The sequence below is a fragment of the Plecotus auritus genome (genome assembly GCF_963455305.1).
Source record: "Plecotus auritus genome assembly, chromosome: 3".
Classification (NCBI taxonomy): Eukaryota; Metazoa; Chordata; class Mammalia; order Chiroptera; family Vespertilionidae; genus Plecotus; species Plecotus auritus.
Window position 1 is genome coordinate 170333529 of NC_137772.1, and position 20134 is coordinate 170353662.

At 51.8% G+C, this 20134-nt stretch overlaps 1 protein-coding gene across 1 annotated transcript; it reads right to left on the reverse strand.

Moving 5' to 3' along the window:
• Positions 1 to 1299: 1299 nt before the first annotated feature.
• ERBB3 (erb-b2 receptor tyrosine kinase 3) lies at positions 1300 to 19373 on the reverse strand. Its single transcript, XM_080659209.1, has 28 exons — positions 19146 to 19373; positions 15663 to 15814; positions 14991 to 15177; positions 14168 to 14293; positions 13459 to 13524; positions 13168 to 13286; positions 12913 to 13054; positions 12429 to 12542; positions 12217 to 12337; positions 9271 to 9344; positions 9008 to 9098; positions 8537 to 8742; positions 8188 to 8320; positions 7767 to 7857; positions 7400 to 7554; positions 6946 to 6999; positions 6453 to 6594; positions 5773 to 5892; positions 5578 to 5676; positions 5206 to 5391; positions 4884 to 5039; positions 4566 to 4641; positions 4256 to 4402; positions 4065 to 4162; positions 3788 to 3976; positions 3568 to 3639; positions 3084 to 3378; positions 1300 to 2971 (listed from the first exon to the last, which is right to left on the reverse strand). Exons 1-28 carry the CDS (start codon positions 19225 to 19227, stop codon positions 2445 to 2447), a joined length of 4020 nt encoding a protein of 1339 aa, XP_080515335.1. The 5' UTR covers positions 19228 to 19373; the 3' UTR covers positions 1300 to 2444.
• Between the last annotated feature and the right edge of the window lie 761 nt (positions 19374 to 20134).

The following is a 20134-nucleotide window of genomic DNA, read 5'->3' on the forward strand; positions in this document are numbered from 1 at the left end:
TTTTAAGAGAGTAAGTACTCAGCCCTAGAGCGTCGTGGGTAGAGCGTCTGCCTGCAGACTGAGATCCCCGGTTGGGTTCCGGTCAAGGGCACATGCCCGGGTTGTAGGCTCCATCCCCAGTAGGGGGCGTGCAGGAGGAAGCCGATCAATGATTCTCATCATTGATGTTTCTGTCCCTCTCCCTTCCTTTCTGAAATCAATACAAATATATTTAAAACAAAAAAAGTACTCAAACATGGAAGTTTCAGCATTTCACCTCTTGAGGAAGTATATCTATAGGGCTTTTTCTAACTTCCCCAAACTTTTTCATTCCCAGTTGATTGCCTGTAGATTCCTCATTAAACCTTTAAATAAAAAAGATTGTGTGCTATGGTTCTCTCCTTTAAATTTTTTTTGAAAAAAAATATTTTTTTAAATAAATATTTTTTTATTGATTTCAGAGGAAGGGAGAGGGAAAGAGAAACATCACTGATGAGAATCATCGACTGGCTGCCTCCTGCACGCCACCTACTGGGGATTGAACCTAAACCTGGGCATGTGCCCTTCACCTGAATCCAACCTGGGACCCTTCAGTCCGCAGGCCGAAGCTCTATCCACTGAGCCAAACTGGCTAGGGCTAACAATATATTTTTTAAAAATGTATTTTTATTGATTTCGGAGATGAAGAGAGAGGGAGAAACATCAACGATGAGAGGGAATCCTTGATGGGCTGCCTCCTGCACGCCCCAGCGCTATCCCGCAACTGCCCTGGCGATCCTGCATGTGCCCTGAAGGGAATCCAACGGTGACCTCCTGGTTCATAGGTCAACACTCAACCAGTGAGCATGCTGGCCAGGCTTTTAAAATTTTTTATTTTTAGAGGATGTTGATTAAAGCTGGGGACCGTGAAACAAGGAAGGGCCTAAGATAGAAGCAACAGAAAAGAGACTAGGTGGGGAAATGAGCCTAGGCTGGGCTGCTTTGACTCACTAAGAAGTCAGAGGAAAGGGGGCCTTAAGGACTGGGTGAGGGGGTTAGCTGAGGGTGAACTGCTGCTGCCAATTGTTTTCCTGGTTGCAAGTCTCTGGGATCCCTTAGAGTTTAGGAAATGCATGCCTGAGGGGGGAGGAAAGGTGCAGGCATGCTCCTGGAGGGAGAGCATTCTAAGAGGATGCAAGGAAAAGTAGGGTTGGAGAAAGCTTCATGGAACAGCATAGGACTGTCCGAAACAGAAAGCAGGAAAAAAGGTAGCTATGTTCTGCTGAGGAGCAAAGGGATGGTCTACCTTACTGAAGATTTGCTTCATTTGACAGACAGAAAGCTGAAAAACTTTGGCATCTTTATTCAGACACGTATAAAAACAAAACAAAAAACTTCAGTGATAGAACAAATATCTCCCATTTCCCACCCAGTGGGAGAGGTCTGAAGATGGGTCCTCTTTCTATCCCAATCAGAAGCTTCTCATTATTGGGTGAGAAAACTTCTAAAAGTGGCTCTTGGGACCCTTGTGAATCTGTCCCTTGGGGAAGAAGTGGAGATCCCTTACAGCACATGTAAATTATGGTTTACACAAAAATGTCCAGTTACGTTTCCTTCTGACCACCCCCTTCCTGAGATGAGAAGTCTGGGTGTAGGAGGCTGTGGTTGTTGGGGTTAGACTTAATTCAGTGCAAAATACAAGAAGACAATGCCCTTTATATGGGCTCTGGTTTGTACCGGTTTTCCTTGATACCTTACAGTAAGAGCACGCATCTGGGAAGATTTTGAATCCTGGGCCTGCCACGTAATCTCTCTAAGGCTCAGTTCCTTATTTGTAAGGAACTATAAACTAGTTCACAGAATTGGTATATCGATTAAGTGAGAAAATGCAGGTAAAGTTTAGCACGCTGTCTGGCACAAAAATAAATGCTCAATTAATAGCAATCATTAATATATACTCCTGAACTTCCTTCACAAGATTTAAAATTTCCCATTCTTTCCAGGGGGTTGGTCATAGCCAAAATTTTACCTTCCCCTGCCAGGTTTTGCCCTTTTTCTTTGCCTTAGGAGTCTGATGGGAAACAAAGGCACACTTTAAAGCCTACTCTCAACCAGTTAGTGTCTGAGAGAAAGGGACTTGATTCTGGAGTGATCAAATGGATATGGGATATAAGGGAGTAATCCTTCATATCTCCAGGGAGTTCCCCTGAGAAAGCAGAGGAATGGGATTGGGAAAGCACACAAAACAGGGAAAACCTACTTTCCAGGGATTGGTAAAGTGAAGAAAGTGCACAGCCAGCTACATGCCACAAGAACTTTGTCCGAGTGTTTCCAGAGCCTCCAAAGGTTGAGTGGAATTGTCTAGGACTGGAGGGGAAATGGGACTGAGACCTGTGAGGGAGGGATAGGGACTTGGGAGAAGAGGGGTACCCTCTAGAGGCACTAGCTGCCATCAACTGCTCCCTGAGTACCTCAGGGAGCAGGGGTTATGTTCTCTGGGCATTAGCCTTGGGGAAAAGCCTGCTATGCCAGTAATCCGGGTTATCAAAGGCAGAGTCAGTGGCTTCTAAGCTACGTAGCGTTTTGAGGCGGGCATAATGGACTTGGGGAGCATGGTGTCCAGGCCCCTGGAAGGCTTTCATCTCTTCATACCCTTGTTCAGCTGCTGGGCAGGCCCCCATGGCTGCATAATCCCCCCCAGCACCTCCTCCACCACGTCGCTTATTCATATATTCATAGTCCTCATCTGGAGTTGTGCCAGCAGTAGGCATGATGGGCACAGGGTGGAGCGGGCAACTCTGTGTGCTGCCCAGGGAAGCACTGAGGTCTGATCCCACATCCATGTACTCATAACCCAGCTCCTCGAGGGAACTTGGCCTTGGGGGACGAGGTGGACTGTGCCTTCTCCTCCGGTTCATGTATTCATACTCCTCATCTTCATCTTCTTCTTCCGTACCCAGGACAGAATTGAGACCCACAGAAGAAAGCGTGCCTTCCCGCGAGGATGGAGTACCTAGGGGTTGAGAAGAGAGGCTAGCTATGTGGAGACCTTCACAGTAATTAATAGGCAGTAGGGAGTGGAAAGAGTCAGGCAGGGCGGGTGGTGGTGGTGAGGAATCAGGTACCTTTGAGGTGTGCATCTGGCATGACATAACCATTGACATCCTCTTCCTCTAACCCTGGTGGGGAGAGTGGGGTGACAGGAGTAAGCAGGCTGTGGCGCTGGGAATGGTAGGCACTGTCTCCACGTGGCCGCGGGCTCCGGCTCCGGCTTCTACACATGGACACCTTCTCCTGGAGCTCAGCTTCAGAGCCTGTCACATGGCCCTCAGATGACTCTGATATCAGGCGTCCCCGTGGCATTGGGTGCAGAGAGGCTGGACGGGGGCACCGTTCACCACCCCCACAACCTACAGGCTCCTAAGGAAGAAAAAAATACACAGAGATTTACATAGAGAAGAAGGAAGGAGCTTGGGTAGTTCAATGCCTTTTTTTGGTAGGACACTGATTAAACCTCAAAGATTTCTAAGATCTCCCACACTACCCCTATCATCCCTAAGACATTCTGCCACCCAGCATCTCAGCAGCCCCTAAAGAGACAGACCTTACCTGGCAAGCTTCCCCAAGATTACTCTGGTTCATAGGCATATACCCAGATGATGGACTTATAAGGCTCTGGCTCTAGGATGAAAATAGAGGTTTAGACAAAGGGAGACATCTTATCCTGGGTCTTTTGAGTAGTTAATCTGAGTATCTGTGGGGTTTATGAGGGTGCAGGTGTGCAGAGTGCTCAGGGAGCAGAATGTCTTGGGTAAGTAAAGCGCCTTACCCCACGTGGCCAAGTAAGTGTTCCAACTGGCAGGCTCAGGGCAGAGCCTAGTGTTGTTGCCAGGTTGTCCTCCTCTGCCTCCAAGTCCAGGTCTAGGTCTAGTTCTGGCTCCAGCTCTACTTCCTCCAGTTCCTTGTTTGTCAGAGCAGGGGGCTCTGCCCCAGGGGGGATTCCAGGTCCACTCTCTCTCTGTAGAGGCAGGTGATTGTTAAGGTAGATCCTGGTTCCAGACAAATCCCCTTTGCTCTAAATCTCCTTGATACCTCCTAGTCCTTACCTTTATGACCAGATACCGTGGTGGGTCTCGGGCCATCCTGGTGAACTCATTGGCTAGTTCTTTAAAGGTTGGGCGAATGTTCTCATCAATCATCCAACCTGGGGTAAGATGTGGGAAGTAGAGTCAGGAGAGGAGAGGAGAGTAGGGAGGGAAGTCGGTTAGCAAACGGCTGGCATCATCAGCTAACTCACACTTGACCATGACCATGTAGACATCAATGGTACAGATCTGGGGCTGTGCCAATCGCTCTCCCTTCTCCAGCAGGTCTGGTACTTCAGCCAACCGCAGCCCTGCATAGGGCTCTGCCCCAAAAGTCATCAGCTCCCAAACTGTCACACCTGGTACAGGAAGACATGACTGGTTGATGGCAAAATAGTGGCAATGGGCATGAAGATGAAGGAAAGGCAGAACAATCTGACACAAGGATCTGAAGGGCTAGAAGATTCTAAGGGGGGGTCTCAAAAGGCAACTGTGGAATTTGGGCCATTCAGATGGACTGACCATAGCTCCAGACGTCGCTCTGGTGTGTGTATTTCCCAAAGTGGATACTCTCGAGGGCCATCCACTTAATTGGAGTCTGGGGAATTAAAGGTAAAGGTGTACCAATTATTTCACAAATGATCTTAGCATTTCTAAACCCCAAATTCTCTACATTCTTCTCTTCGTTGCTGTCTCAACTTAAATTTCTGGCATCTTCAGGTTCCCCTCCCTGAACTTATCCTGCTGCATCTGCTTCCCTCTGGAAGAGACCACTGGCTGCTCCCCATCTCCCTGCTTCACTCCAACCCCACCTCCTTACCAGCCCCTTGTGCCACCTACCTTGGCCTCACTGTGTAGCAGCTGTTTATCATCAGGGGGCAGCAGGTCAGCCACCCCAAAATCTGCCACCTGAACCTGACTGGTTGACTTTAGTAGCACATTTCGGGCAGCTAAGTTCCTATGAACCATACCATGCTCCTCAAGGTAGTACATACCCTATAGGAGAAGGAAATATTTTCAGGATTGGGGGGGATCCATCACTGAGATCCATAATCACCCCAAACCCTAAAGGTACCACTCAGAACTCCACCCTCCCTGCCGCCTCCCTGCTGGTCCCCAGCCAGGCAGTCTCATCATAGAAACTCCTCCCAGCTCCTCTCACCTTGGCAATTTGTACTCCCCAATTGAGCAGCAGCTGTGGCCCCAGTGACCCCCGGTGTTGTCTCACATGATCCAGCAGGGATCCCAGAGGCAAGTATTGAGTGACAAGCTGCAGAGATGACCCTGGGCACAGTCCTAGCAGCCGTACAATGTGAGCATGGTCTAGGCTGCCAATGGCCAGCATATGCTGAGACACGAGAAGAAGGGTTATCCAAGGAACAACCAGGTTCACATATACCCAGACCAGGGCCTCCCCAACATTCCAGTACATCAACAGGGCACATAGTATCTGCTAACTCAGGACCATGCTTCTGCACAATTGTATGTAACATTGACCTCTTTCCTAGTGGAATACAGAAAACCCTTCACTTACATCCGTCACAGCTTGAAAACTTTGCCGTCCACTCTTATCCTCAATGACTTTAATGCAGACTGGGATCTTTATTGATTCACCCTCAGGAATCCACACTCCCTGGGAAGTTTTAAACAGGAGTCAGCCTAAGGCCATTCTTCCCAGGCCAGCCCTTTCCCCACCTCCCCGGACTTTTACTTTCTGTGGGTCACTCACCTTGTGCACAGTTCCAAAGACGCCTGAGCCAAGTACTTTAAGCTTCCTCAGCTCTGTCTCCTTGAAGATTCTGGCCAAGACTTTGTTAGCCTTCTCACTGGGATCCAGAGGCTCTATGCTCTGAGGAGCAGATGGGAAGGAGGTACTCAGGAAAGCCCACTCCCACGACCCACTCCAACTCCCTCCTCTGGCATGGTTGCCAAGAGCAGCAGAGCCCAAAGGGTGGGAGCAGGAAGAGGAATTGTCTTTGGTCTTCAAAAGCATGGTAGGCATATTAGGAAGTAACAGAGGAAGTTATTTGTGATCATGGAATTAGGAATCAAGAGGGTGGGGTTTTCCCTTTGATGAAAGCAAGGAGTTGGTAATTCTATCCCTTGAGTACTTTTATACAATTCTCTATGTTTCCAAAGCACTTTCACATATATCATCACTTTCACCATTACAGCCATCCTATAAGGATGGGTGTTACTATTTCCTCTGTATACATTCATAAACTGAGGCACAGAAGGAAAGTAACTTCTTCAGAGTCATGTGGCAAATTAATGGCAAAATCAGGGGGAGAAAGCATGTCTCCCAATTCTCTGGTCAGATTTCTTTCTAGGGATCAAATCTCAGGGGAGGAGGAGGCTCTTAAAGAGTGATGGCATAGGGCACTTTTCTAGAGTAAGCTACACACTCACCTCACCCCGTTCCAAGTAGCGCCTCATAGCCCTCTTATTCTGAATCCGACGCCCACGCCAATAGAGGATAATGCTGCTCAGGACCACGAAAACCACTACCAATCCTACCACCACTGCTAAAGCCATTGCCAAATGCGTTTTGCTGTGGGGTAGAGAAACCTGGCATTACCCTCGGGCCACACCTCCCTTATCAATGTCATCTATACCTGTCCTAAAAGGTATGGTGCAGACCTGGGGCAAGCAGTTCACATTCACAGATATATCCTTGAGCACTAAAGAGTTAACCTAAATCGGGACCTTCTGAGGCTCCTGTGGGTTAATTTTAGAAAGGAAAGGCCAGAAGTCTGGATTCGTGTGCCCTGAGTCCAGTGATAGTGAACTGTAAACAGAAGGCCAGAAAGGGTAGACTCAACTCTTCCCAGCAGATAACCGCCCTCTCCCTCGCTTCTCTCCCGAATACCCCCAGCTCCCTAAGTCTCCAAGCCCATCATACCTGATCATCACCTGTGTTTGGCCTAAACAGTCTTGCAGGTCAGGCCCATTACACCTAGAGAAGAAAGTCACCTCCTTAAGTGGGAACTGGAGAATCCCATGGGAAGCTCATTCCATTCCAACAGCGACAGCATTGTTTCAGACCCTACCATGGCGTCCCATCCTGGAGCCCAAGCACATCCCAAGACATGGCCTCCATCCCCAGCAGGCCCACCCTCCCTTAGTGCCTCTTGTGAACGAAATGCCCGAGTTGTGTTTATTCCAGGCCCCAAAATTGTGGTGTAATTTTGTGCTGTTACTGAGTATCCCTTTCTCCAACCCTTCACTATGCAGCTGGGAGTAATTCTTAAATCACAGTTCCTTTCTTCTTTCTCCTCCCTTCACCCTCTTCTCTCCTCCTAGTCTGTACTCCTCCCTCCCTCCTGACCCCCTCCTCTTAACATCCCATCACTGACCCCTGGGTGCAGTTCTCATGGCAAGGCCGACATTCATTCTGAGCATCTGGGAACTTGTAGATGGGGCCCTTGGCACCCAGCACTCCAGAGGGGCAGCTGCTCACACAGTGGGGCCCATCTCGAAAATGGGCACACTGGGCACAAGCATCAGAGCCCTGGGTGGAAAAGAAAAGGTCAAGAAAAATGGGATTCCAAGGTCAATACCGTATCTCCTAACAAGGACCAACCCAGCCATTCAGGATCCCCCTTCCACAAACCCTAGCATTGTCTGGCCTCCCTGTGCCAGCCTTGAGGTTGGGCCATATCATTTCCTAGATTCTCCAGTGCGGCCCGCCCCCTCCCCGAGACCCTGGTGCCGCTACTGTACCGAGCCATTGCATGTGGCAGTGCCCTCCATGGGCTGGCATTCCGGGTGACAGGAGAAGCATTCAGCCTCATGGGCAAACTCACGAGGCTCCCTGCAGTGAGGAAAGTGAGGGGTAAAGATTGGGGCAGTCACTTTGAACAGCTCCATCCCAGGGCCCCATCCCTCCATCTCTTCTTTAAAAATATATATATATTGATTTCAGAGAGGAAGGGAGGAGACAGAAACATCAATGATGAGAGAGAATCCTTGATCAGCTGCCTCCTGCATGCCCCCCACTAAGGACCAAGCCCACAACCCGGGCATGTGCCCTTGATTGGAATCGAACCTGGGACCCTTCAGTCCTCAGGCTGACACTCTATCCACTGAGCCAAACCAGCTAGGGCCCTCCACCCCTAACTGATTCTGCCTCTTCTGTCCGTACCCATTCAGAAAGTTGCAGTGGGTCACACAGACACCTCCTCGGCTGTAGTTTCGACAGGATAGGCACTGACCAGGGCCTGGGCCCCAGCATCCCCCAGAGGAGCAGAGTGGGTCACACACTTTGCCCTCTGCCACTGGAAAGGAAGGGGTGGGTCAGGAGGAGTCTGAGGTCTCCCAACAAGCCCTCTCCTGAATACTTCCTCCTTACTGCTTCCAGCCCAACATCCCTCTCTCCTTGGCTCCACCCCCGCCCCCATTCCTACTTCCCTACCCCCACTTCCAGGGCAGAACAGTCCTTACACCCCTCTCCCCACTCCCTCTTTCCACCTCCCAGTGGGCCTCTCCCTCACCGCAGTCTCTGCGGGGCCGATTATGCTTGATGTCTAGTCTCTCTTCAGAAGGCCCTCGAAGCAGCCTGGTCCAGTTAAGAGAATGGTGGTAGCAGAGCTGCCGATTGGCACTTATGTAGATACGCCCAGCACTTATTTCTTTCAAGGATCGGAAGCCCAGAGATGTTATGTTCAAGTTCTTCATGATCAACAATGAGAAGCCCCGGCTGAGAACAAGGAGACGGATGAGAGGGGAAACTACAAAAGGAAAGTTTACCATGCGGTGGACTCATTTCCGTTCAACAACCTGCTCTGGGCTATCACACCCTGAAAGGGACTTCTCCCTCCTTCTGCCTTTTCTCCATCAAACTCTCAGGCCCACCCTTTGGGGCTGCTGTATGAGAAAATGCCTTCCTTAATTTTCACTCATAGATGCCTAAGAAGCAGAGAGGTGATGCCTGGAGATGCTATCACCTCCACACTCTTACTCACTTGTAGAGGCTTCTGCCCCCGATGGTCGTCAGGTTGGAAAAGACACTGAAGTTGTGCATGTGGGGAGGCCAGGACTGAATGTTCAGGTAGCCTGAGGGGTTGGAGAGAGGTATATGAACAGGAGCCTTCTTCTCTCCCTCTTTCTCAGGTTCTCCTGGTCCCTCCCCTGTTGCTTGAAACTTGATCTTTCTCAAGTGGTTATATTACAATTTGTGCCAATGGTTGATCTATTCTTCTCAGAAAGGGCAGCTTCTCCCACTCACCCGTGATCTCCCGTACTGTCCGGAAGACATTGAGCTTCTCAGGGTCCAAAGCAGGGATCTTGTGCCAAGGGTCTCTGAAGAGGATGGTAAAACAGTCAACAAGGTAGAGGTATAGGCCATCAACAATGAGTGCCTAATCTCAGAACTTAGTTTCTAAATACCATTCTCCATTGAAAGGACAGAGCTCCTTAGAGAAATAGCTGGGGCAAAAGAAATACAACAGGAGCCTACAGCATCTTTTTTTTTATTTTTTAAATTGATTTTAGAGAGAGGCAGGGAGAGAGAGAGAGAAACGTCAATGTGAGAGCGAAACATCACATCAATCAGTTGCCTCTTGCACACGACCAGGAATCCAACCTGCAACCTGGGCATCGAACCCGCCACAACCCAACATTCCAACCAATTGAGCCACACCGACGGTGCAAGCCTACAGCATCTTGCAGAGAAAACTAAGCAAATGTTCAAATAATGAGGGGTCCAAGCCCAAAGAACACAGGAACCAACTTGAAGGAGCCCCCAGAAACCCTATTAGAGACAACTGGGCACCAAAATAATGATTGTAAAAGATTATAAACCATTGAATAAAACAAATACCCACACTGACTAAATAGATAGATCAATAGAGGTAGGAAGGGAAGACTCTTCCCAACACTAGAATGCCAACAAACAAATGCAGAAGGAATAATGGAATTAGAAAATAATTATCTGGCAATTCTCATTATAAAATTAATTCAGGCAAAATCTCCCCAACAAGATACTTTTTAAGCTCTGGATGGTTCTGCTCAGTGGTTAGAGTGTCAGCCCACGGACCGAAGGGTCTCGGGTTCGATTCCCAGTCAAGGCCACATACCTAAGTTGCATGTTCAATATCCAGCCCACTTTGGGGGCGTGTGGGAGGCAACCAATCGATGTGTTTCTCTCACATCAATGTCTCTCTCTCCCCCTCCTTCCCTTCCATTATCTCTAAAAAACTAATGGAGAAAATATTGTCGTGTAAGGATTAACAACAACCAAAAGCATGCCAGGCAGCGGTGGCTCAGTGGTTGAGCATTGACCTATGGACAAAGAGGACACAGATCAATTCCCAGTCAGGGCACAAATCTGGGTTGCGAACTCGATCCTCCCCATTGTGCAGGAGGTAGCCGATCAATGATTCTCTCTCATCATTGATATTTCTATCTCTCCCCCCCCCGCTTCCTCTCTGAAATCTATCTATCTAGCTATCTATATCTATATCTATATCTATATATATATATTTAAAAGCATAACTTGGCCCTACCCAATTTGGCTCAATGGATAGAGTGTCGGTCTGAGGACTGAAGGGTCCTGGGTTTGATTCCAGTAAAGGGCACATGCCCGGGTTGCAGCTCGATCCCCAGTAGGGGGTGTGCAGGAGGCAGCTACTCAATGATTCTCTCTCATCATTGTTTCTATCTCTCTCTCCCTCTCTCTGAAATCAATAAAAATGTTGTGTGTTTTTCTTAAAAGTATAACTTGAACAGGAATGTAAAGTACAGGAAAGTTTTGCAATATAGTCATAATATTGCAATATGTATGGTGCCAGGTGGATACTGAAAATATCAGGGGAACACTATGTAAAGTATATGACTGTCTAGTCACTATGCTGCACAGCTAAAACCAATGCAAAATAATACTGAAAGTAAACTGTAATTGAAAATTTTAAATAATAAACTTCTAAAAAATTTTTTTAAATATTATTTTTATTAGTTTCAGAGAGGAAGGGAAAGGGAGAGATAGAAACATCCACGATGGGAGAGAATCACGGATTGGCTGTCTCCTGCACACCCCACATTGGGGATTGAGCCTGCAACTGGGGCATGTGCCCTGACCGGTAATTGAACTGTGACCTCCTGGTTCATAGGTCAACGCTCAACCACTGAGCTACGCCTGCCAGGTGATAAACTTTCTTTTAAAAAAGCATAACTCAGAGACTCTGAGTATGAGGAAACATCACAAAATCCAAACTGAGGAACGTTATATCTGTTACCTGACCTGTACTCATCAATAATGTCAATGTCATGAACTGTTATAGATGAAAGAAGACTGAAGAGATATAACAACTGAATACAATGTGTGATCCAGGACATTGTGAGACAGAGTGAAATGTGTGTGTGTAGAAAGAAAGAGAAATAATAAAGCATCTATATATATAAAAGCCTAAGGAACCATAATGACCGGTCGACCAGTCACTATGACGTGCACTGACCACCAGGGGACAGATGCTCAATGCAGGAGCTGCCCCTGGTAGTAAGTGCGCTCTCACAGCCAACCTCCCATGGCCAGCCAACCTCTCCCAGTCCCTCCCCCATCCCTCCAGCCCCTACCCCAGGTCCCGGCCAGCAGCCCGCAGGCCCCAGCTGACCTGGCCCAGATTGGGACTGGGCAAGAGGCCCTGATAGGCCCTAATTGCCAGCCAGGCCTAGGGACCCTAGGCCTCTAGTATGGTATAATGTTAACACTTGGGGGATCTGAATAAAGGGTGCATAGGAAATCCTTACACCGTTTTTGCAATTTTAGTGTAGATCTAAAATTCTGTTAAAGAAAACAGGTAGCTCTAATGTTACACACAAACACTTTAAAGGCATCAGAAAGTCCCTTTGCTCTCTGTGGCTCTTCTCTAGGGAACAGAAACTAGGGGAAATAGCTGGCAGATTTTTATCTAAATTAAAGAAAACTTTAAGGAGGACACAATGTCTCTGTCCCTTGCCATTCAGCTGGGTGATGTCAGATTGCTTAGGGATATGTCTGAGGGGACTCAAGCTCTAGTAGGAGGTTGAGTTAAGCACTGTCAGGTCCTTTGTGATTTCTAAGAATTTATGATTTAGATTCCTAATCAGCTTCACATATGAACCGTGAAGCCAACGCAATGAACTGTGAGGGGATGGATGGGGTCAGGGATCAGGAAGAGAAGGCAGAATCTCTAACCCATTGAGGCCAGTGATGAGAAAGTCCAGGTTGCCCAGGATCTTGGTGCAGTTCACAAACCCATCAATGTTGCTCGAGTCCACAGTCTGGAATCGGCTCCCAGAGCCGGTGCCCTCACAAGCTGCAAACAAAAAAAAAGAGGTTCAGTGAGGGTTGGGGTAGAGGGCTGAGTAGTCTCAGGGTAAAGGATGTCTTTTCACCAACTTACTTACCTTTGGGGCACAGCCCCCCACAAGGTTCACATATCTTGAGTCCATTTTTATCCACTTCCATCTTGTCAGGAGGACAGGCTCTGACACATGACGTCTGGTCCACCACAAAGTTATCTAGGGAAAAGGAGGGCACCCATGGAGCTGAGGGAGGAACACTGCCGCTGCCCCCTGAACCTCGCTCCCTCCTGCTCTGCGCTGGATTTCCCCAACCCTCCACCCGAGGTTCCTTCAGTGCCGTCCTCTGGATTCGGAAGGCCCTTTGCACTTTGTTGTTCCAAGGAGCAGAGCTCGGTGCAATTGCTGGGAGACACAGGGAAGTTCATGAGAGGCTGGGACATAGGGGTCATTCACGGGTTGGTTGATGATCACAACCATTTGCCCTCTAAGGCCCCTCCTCACCACCCAATATGATCCCTTTGGCCTCCGACAATTTTATCTAAAACACTGGTCCCATTATCATTGTTTCTTCCTTTCCTATACTTACGGGGACAGCTGGCTACACAGACTCCTCCATACTGATACTTGGTGTGAGGGTTGGGTTCCAGCTGGAACGTCAGCTTGTTGTAGACAAGAGGCTGTGGGCACTGTCGTACACAGGCTCCACTGTCATTGAAGAGCCGGCAGGCCTAGGCGCACAGGAGACTCGTAACATTCATGCTGCATTAGTACCCCTCCCCCCCCCCCCACGAAGCCCACGCCGCCACTCCAGAACCCAGCACATGGTGCTAACAGTACGTACAAAGCAGTCGGTGTCCTGAGGGCCTGAGCAGCCCCCTGCACACTCATCATGGCAGCACTGGTTGGGGTCGGGCCCAAAGCAGTGACCGTTACACTGCGGCGCACAGATGGTCTTGGTCACTGCGGAAGGAGAGAAAGCTTGGCCATCAGGGTTCTCGGCCCTGCATTCGGAGGCCACCGCTCACCCTCTTGCCCTCCAGACTCATCCCTACCCACCATGGTGACCCAGGCTGGGGAGGGCAGGGATACGAACGGGAATGAATGTAAGGATTTTAAAGGGAAGTCAACGCACATGTCTGGCAGTCTTTTGGACCGGGACCCCAGCATCGCCCATTGCAGACCGCATGACACGACGCACCTAGTTGGGAAGGAAAGCAACACAAGAGGCCATCAAGAATGAGAGAAAGACTTGCTTGAATCAACAGGGAATGATGTCAGCACACAGGCACCCGAGTCCCAGGAAGCAAACAGCCAGGGCAGCGCCCCTCCTTGCCCATGCAGAGCAGGGTGGGGCTCAGTGAACCTGTCAACAAGGGGTGGAGCCACGCCCCCACATCGCCCACAGGGCAGCTAAAGGGGAGGGTCTGGGGCCAATGCCAAGCTCAGCCCCAGGCCCAACCCCGGCACTTGGTTCCTTCTTGGCAAACTGAACCCAGTAGGATTGTGCGCGTGTGAGTGGACAGGCAGTAGCCGGTTGCGGTCAGGGGTAGGTAGGTTCTGAGGAAAGGGGAGGCTGTTGGTGTGGAAAGTGAAATGGATGGAGCCCAAAGATCTGGCTTCCCCACTTAGTGCAGAGTCTCTGGCCCCTTTTCTTGACACACAGCTTCTGCGGTTTGCATTCCGGGGGACTGACCTGCTCCCTCCTGGCAGGCTCCTCGGGTCTAGGGCCTGAGGTGTTTGCTCAGTGGAGAGGAGGGTGCAGATTAGGGATGATGATGACGGGAAAGGAGTCACTCTGGTTTGGTGGGGACAGGGGAGCAGTCTTGATCAGGGCCACTCACAGCTCCTGCCATTGTCCTTCACCACGATCTCGGCGTCTCGGTCCCTCACGATGTCCCTCCAGTCAATTGTGTCCATGTGACAAAGTTTATCATTCTTCTCAATATACACGCCCCCGGACAGAATCTCTGAGAGAGAGAAGTGACAGGGTTAAGGGCTGCAGCAGGCCTCCTTCCCCTAACCTCCCCACTGTCCAAATGCCCCCCACCCCTCTAATCTCAGGAGCAGGGGAAATGGGGCCGCCAGATATGTCCAACTAAATCCAAAATGCAGAGAAGGAGGGGGAGGAGGAGCCAGGCTGAAGGAAACTCCTGCCTCCTCAGACACCTGTTCAGATCCGGTTTAGCCAGTGGGGGAGGGGAAGGAAAAGGAGTGAAGATTCCTGACTCAACACCCCACCCCCTTCCCCTGCCCTACCTGTGTGTTTTTCAACTGACGGGGACAGGGAGAAGTAGAAGGTGGCCAGGTGGTGTTTAACCCCTATATTCCTCCAGCTTGTGGGGAACTGTGAGGGGGGGCGGGGTTAGGATTCTAATTCCTGGGGAAGGAGGCATCTCAGGGCACTGTACTCTGAAGTTAGAGGAATGTGGCTAACAGATCCAGCTCCAGTTCCAGCCCCACCAGAACATAAGGACCCTCCCCCCTGGGCAGAGGCCGCCAGCTCCCTATCAGGCCCTAAAGGACTGGTGGCCTTTCAGATGAGTGGTCAAAGTGGGCGGCACCTTGGAAGGGGCACTTAAGAGTGAGTAGTCCTGGACTGTCCCCAAGGAGGCACCTGTCAGCGGGCAGGCTGAGGGGCAAGAGCAGGAATCAGCAGAAACTGACCTGTGAGCTGGGTAAAGCCGAGCTGGCGCAGAGCGTGGCTGGAGTTGGTGTTGTAGTTCAACATGACAAAGATGGCAAACTTCCCGTCGTACACCTGGGTCCCCCGCACCACTCGGAGATTGGGCAGTGGCAGAGTGGAGAACTCATTCATGGCCACGAGGACATAGCCGGTCACTTCTCGAATCCACTGTGATGGAGCCGAGGGGGTCAGTGAGAGATGAGACAGGGCAAAGGTCTCAATCCCCTCTCCCTCCAGAAGGCATTAAGGAAGCCCTGCTCCTCTACTCCCTCCTGCCAGTGAAAAGAGGCAGCAGAAGTGATGGAGGAATTCTGGTCTCCTACCCTTTCCTCCTCAGAGTTCCTCACACCAGGAAGGTCCTTGCTTGGTTCCTTACCCACTTCCCCAGAAGCCTCTCAGTCCTCAGGTGTTTCTCTACATCAGTCCCAGTGTAGAACGCCACCCTGCCCCTGCCCCCTTCTCTCGGCCAGCCCTGGTGTGTCCCTGGTTACAGAGACCAAACCATAGGTCGCAGAGTCCAGTCACTGTCCCCATAAATACACAAACTTGGATCTTAGGGACTTTGGAGTCTTAGAAAGGCTAAACCCTGAGGAAGGGAAGGTGTCTGTGGGGAGGAGAAGGGGGAACAGGTTGAGGGAGGTCGGCACTCTAACCTGCAGGAAGGAGAGGTCAGCGTTGTGTCCTGTGAGCACAATCTCCAGGTTCCCCATCACCACCTCACACCTCTCGTACTGCTTGTGCAGTGTCTGGTACTGGTTCTCAGCATCGCCAGTCACACTCAGACCATTCAAAGTCCCGGGACACACTGTTCAAAGTGGAGGCAAGAGTGGCAGAGGGCTGGACACACGTTTTCAGCCCCGTCCCCCAAGACCACCCTCTTGGTTGCCCTTTTCCGGTGATATTCCACAGGATCAGGAGGCAGCCTCCACCCCTCACCCCTTCAGATGGACGCGAAGGCCTTTGTTGTTAGTCTAAGAGCCTGAACTTTATTTTCTCAGAATCCCCCTCACCATTCCCCTGAACAGGCAGGTGAAAAGGTTTCCTTTTTCCACCAGACCTCCTCTGTGCCTCTTTCGGTTCCTAGGGGGTTAATCAAGGAGGATGTAGGGCTTTTTCCCCCTCCCTGGACAGCAGTTAGAAAAGGACACAACTTGGTCACCCTCCTCCTCTTCCCCTCCCCCCTCCAACCCGGGCACTCACTTCTCTACCCCCGTCCTGCCTCTAAGTCCTGGAATAAATATCTCTTTGGGGCTAGCACACAGCCCCTATTGTGTCTACCCAGGGTGGGATGGGGGCAGTGCCTGGGGCCACAGTCCAGCCCACAATGAGGCGATTCTATATAGGAGGAGGGGGCTGCCCCACCCTGTCCCCAGACACCCTGTCCTCAGCAGCACCCCCTCCACCCTCAAGTCTTGGGCTCAGACAAGTGATCTCACTAGAGGGGGGAGCTCTGGGGCTGGTGGTGGGGTCAATGTGAGCTTTGTCTTTAAAGCTGCAAGATAAGGAGCTAGTTGCCTCCCTGTACCCCACTTCCTAAACTCTGATTTCCCTTCTCACTCCCTTCTCCTATCCCAACACACTCCAGCCCCCTCAGCATCACACTTTCCAGCCTAGAGTATTTTTCAGCAAATGCAGAGAGGCCTGGAGGGAAACAGCAGCAGACTCCCCCCATGCTAAGCCAGTTTTATTGTCAGAAGATTCATTAAAAAGCCTTCCAACATGGCAACCCTCACTGACATGAGGTAGAGCTTAGACTCAAGGTCCATGAGGCCTGTCGGCCTTGCAGGACCTAGAAGCTAGAGGAAACCTTGACCCTGAAGCCCTTACTCCTATCTCTTTCCTCTGGCTCCTGAAACACTGGGGGGAGGGGAGATACCACCTGTTCCAGCCACCCTTCCCTGAGGCGGTGGCAGCTTTAGAGGGTGGCAGGAGTAGCAATGGAGGGAGGGTGGGAAGTTGGTGAGGCCCCAACTCCTTCTCCTAGAGACACCCTTACTCTGACCACTTGACTTTTGAGGGCACCATTCCCTATAACTCCCCACAAAGGGAAGGGACAGACTGGCAGCTCCCGGAAGAGCCTGGGAACTCCAGGGTCCATGGGCTGAAAAGAAATAGACTAGGAAGGTTAGTCACTTCTGGAACAGCCCCACCCCACCCCAACCCCCTTCCTGGCAGGACACCCCCTCTTCCAAGTCAAGGCGCCAACCCTTCTCTCTAGATAAGGGAGGAGCCAAGATTACTGCACAGGGAAGTGGTGTGTGTGAGTGTGTACACGTGCATGCACTCGCACAACACACATACAGAGGGACATGTACATAGCTCCCCTCTGGCCCAGGAGTCTATTACTGGTTCTGTCCTTGGGTTTCTTTATTAGGAGGTATTTCATTTCAGGTGGCTCCATCCATCCCACTACCCACTGTGCAGACCTGGAGTCTGTGTGCTTGGGAGGCCCAGTTCCTGCCACCCAGAGGATAAAGTCCATAAACAGGGAGCAAAGGGCCAGGGCGAGAAGAGTATGAACACCTCTGAGGAGGAACCAGGGAGCTTGGGGGAGGGGAATTACAAAAATCCATTCAGTACTCAGGGACCAGGGGCATAAGAAGGGGCACTGTCACAGGCCCTCCTTTGGTGGAGAGCCCTGGGGTAGGTCACAGCAAGAATCTCCAGCCCCTCCTCAATCAGAGGCCTCCTCTCCAGCATCCCCCACCCCCATCACAGCCAGGACAAAGGGGCTATAGAAGGACTGAGACAGGGCCGGATGCCCAGAGACTGCAGGGTCCAGATAAGGGGTAAAAACACTCAACCATGCCTGCCCCCTGGCTCCCTCGGGGAAGGTGGCCAGGATCTTAGACTCCTGGGTTCCTGGTTGAAGATTCCGAGGATCTGGCGGGGACAGTGATAGTCACTGTACTCTGTCCCTCCTACTCTAGTCCCCAGGTCCCCCGCCCTCCACCACCAGCTGGGAGTGTTCACATCTCAAGATCCCAGGGTCTAAATTTAGGCCCAGCAACTGTGGGAGAAGCACAGGTGTTTCCTCCCACTCCCACTCTGGGGTAAGGGGCCCTGGATGTGTCAAACCCCAAGCTGAGATCTAGGGGGAGGGGAGGGGAGGGGAGGTCAACAGGATTCCTCCAAGGCCAGCAACACCAACACCCCTCAGCATCCATGGTCCCAGGGATACCCAAAGGCATGGGCTCAGATGGCATGGGAGTGGGAGGAGGAACAGAGAGCAATCTGACTCCTCTAGACTCCTAGAGACAGAGACAATAAACAGAATGGGGGTAAGGGAGAAGCCGAGTCTAGGAAGGTCCCCCCAGGACATGAGGCTCTGAAGGTGGGGGAGACACCCTGTTAGCCCTCAGGTTGGGGGGAGAAAAGACAAGCAGTGATAAATACAGGCCAGAAGTCCTCGACCCTCCAGCTCCTGGCTCTGGGCCTTGTACATAATAGATGCTCAATAAATTGCAATTGATTTGATCTGGGTCTTGACAAAGAGAGGCTCGTGGGTGAAGGTGGGGACCAGCCAGCTTTATAATTTCGAGGGGAAGAAGTCGGTCAACCTCTGCAGGGCCTCTCCCCTCATGTCACCTGGACTTGGCTCCCTGGCTAATCTCAGCCCTCCCAGGGCAGGCTCACTCACGGAAGAGGAGGTGCCACTCTTGTTTTCCCAACAGTGGAGAACAACAACCCCCTCCAACCCTCCCACAGCTCCGCCCTGTCGGCAAAACAACAAAATTGGAGGTTGATGAAAATCTGGGGATGGGGCAGGAGGCTGGGGAGCAAACAGACCCCACCTTTCTCCAAAATCTCCACCTCTAATCACCTCACGTTTACAAGAATGAAAGTCTCAGCTCCCCTCCCTGCAGGGCCCCCCAGAAGTGTGCACTGTTTCGGCATCAGCCCTGTCGTAAGAAACAAATTAAGGAGTCGACGACGCACTGGGGAGGTGGTGCTTGCGCGGGTGGTGCAGGAACGCGCCCCCACAAGGACCACCCTGAGAATCCGAGCCTGACGGTCCCCACCCAGGTGGCCCCAGCGGAGCCAGGGCCAGCACCCCACCCTCGCTGCCCCAGGACTCCGCGCACTGGGTTCGGGGCCTCAGAGTCCGAGCCTGCGGACGCTCCCGCGCCGCTTACCTGACTGCGAGTTGCCCACCTCGGAGCCCCGGGCCAGGCTGAGGAGGAAGCCCAGCACCTGCAGAGCCCGGTTCGCCCTCATGATTCCGCGCAGAGGGGGAGCGCCGCGCAGCCGAATCGGCCCGGGGCCCCTGGACTAAGACATCGAAACCAGCCACCTGAGTTCCCGGCGGACTGGTAGCGGCGGCAGAGGAGTTGCAAAGTGCAACCGGAGCCGGAGCCAGAGTCCGGGGCGGGATGGCAGGGGAGGGGTGTGTGTCTGCGAGGGAAGGAGGGAGCGCAGGGGGAGGGGGTGAGTCACGGCCGCGCCCCCGCGGGCGCGAGGCTGGAGCGAGGGCTGCGGGAGCCTCGCCCGCCGCCTGCGCCCCACGCCCACTGCCTCGCGGCTGGGCAGAACGGGTCGAGGAGGGTCCCATCCCGACTTTTTCTTCGGGAGTTGGACTAAAGAGGGGTCAAGATTCCAAACACCCCCAAATGCCTGTTGAGGGGTAAGGTAATGGGGGTGGAGAGAGTGCGCCACAGCCCGGCCCCTGAAAGTTGGCCGCGCCCATTAACCAAATCACTCAACTCCCCTAGCCGGTTGGGTCACTTGGGGGTTTTTCCTCTCTGAAATGTGAATGTTTCTCTCGGTATTTGGGGGGCTGGAGGGGGGGCTTCCTCATGCTCAGGTCACCTCAGTCTCCTCGGAAACCCCTCGAAACCCCATAATTCATCTACCCTGCTGAGGAACCCGAGCCCCAAGGCCGCGTGAAATTGCACTGTCTCCGGCCGCTTCCTCCTCCAGACCCGGCGCCGGCCGGGCCTCTCCCGGGGATTTGGTTGGGGGGCGGGGGTGGTTTCCAGCCTGGGAACAGACCCGAAGCCCGCCTTTCCACTGCCACCCCGGGAGGGGCTCCCGCACCTGTCGCCGTCCCCTCTGCTGCCCCCCACGGCCGCCTGGGAGAACAGCTGCCTCCCCTTCCACACGAGCCTGAGCGTGCCGTCGGGCG

Coding starts and splice junctions, on each gene's coding strand:
- ERBB3 (XM_080659209.1), bottom strand. CDS start 19,227: ATGAGGGCGAACCGGGCTCTGCAGGTGCTGGGCTTCCTCCTCAGCCTG. Junction 7,555..7,766: donor CTGCCACATGCAATGGCTCG/GTACAGTAGCGG, acceptor TTTTCCACCCAG/GGCTCTGATGCTTGTGCCCA. Junction 2,972..3,083: donor GCCAGATGCACACCTCAAAG/GTACCTGATTCC, acceptor CTCAACCCCTAG/GTACTCCATCCTCGCGGGAA.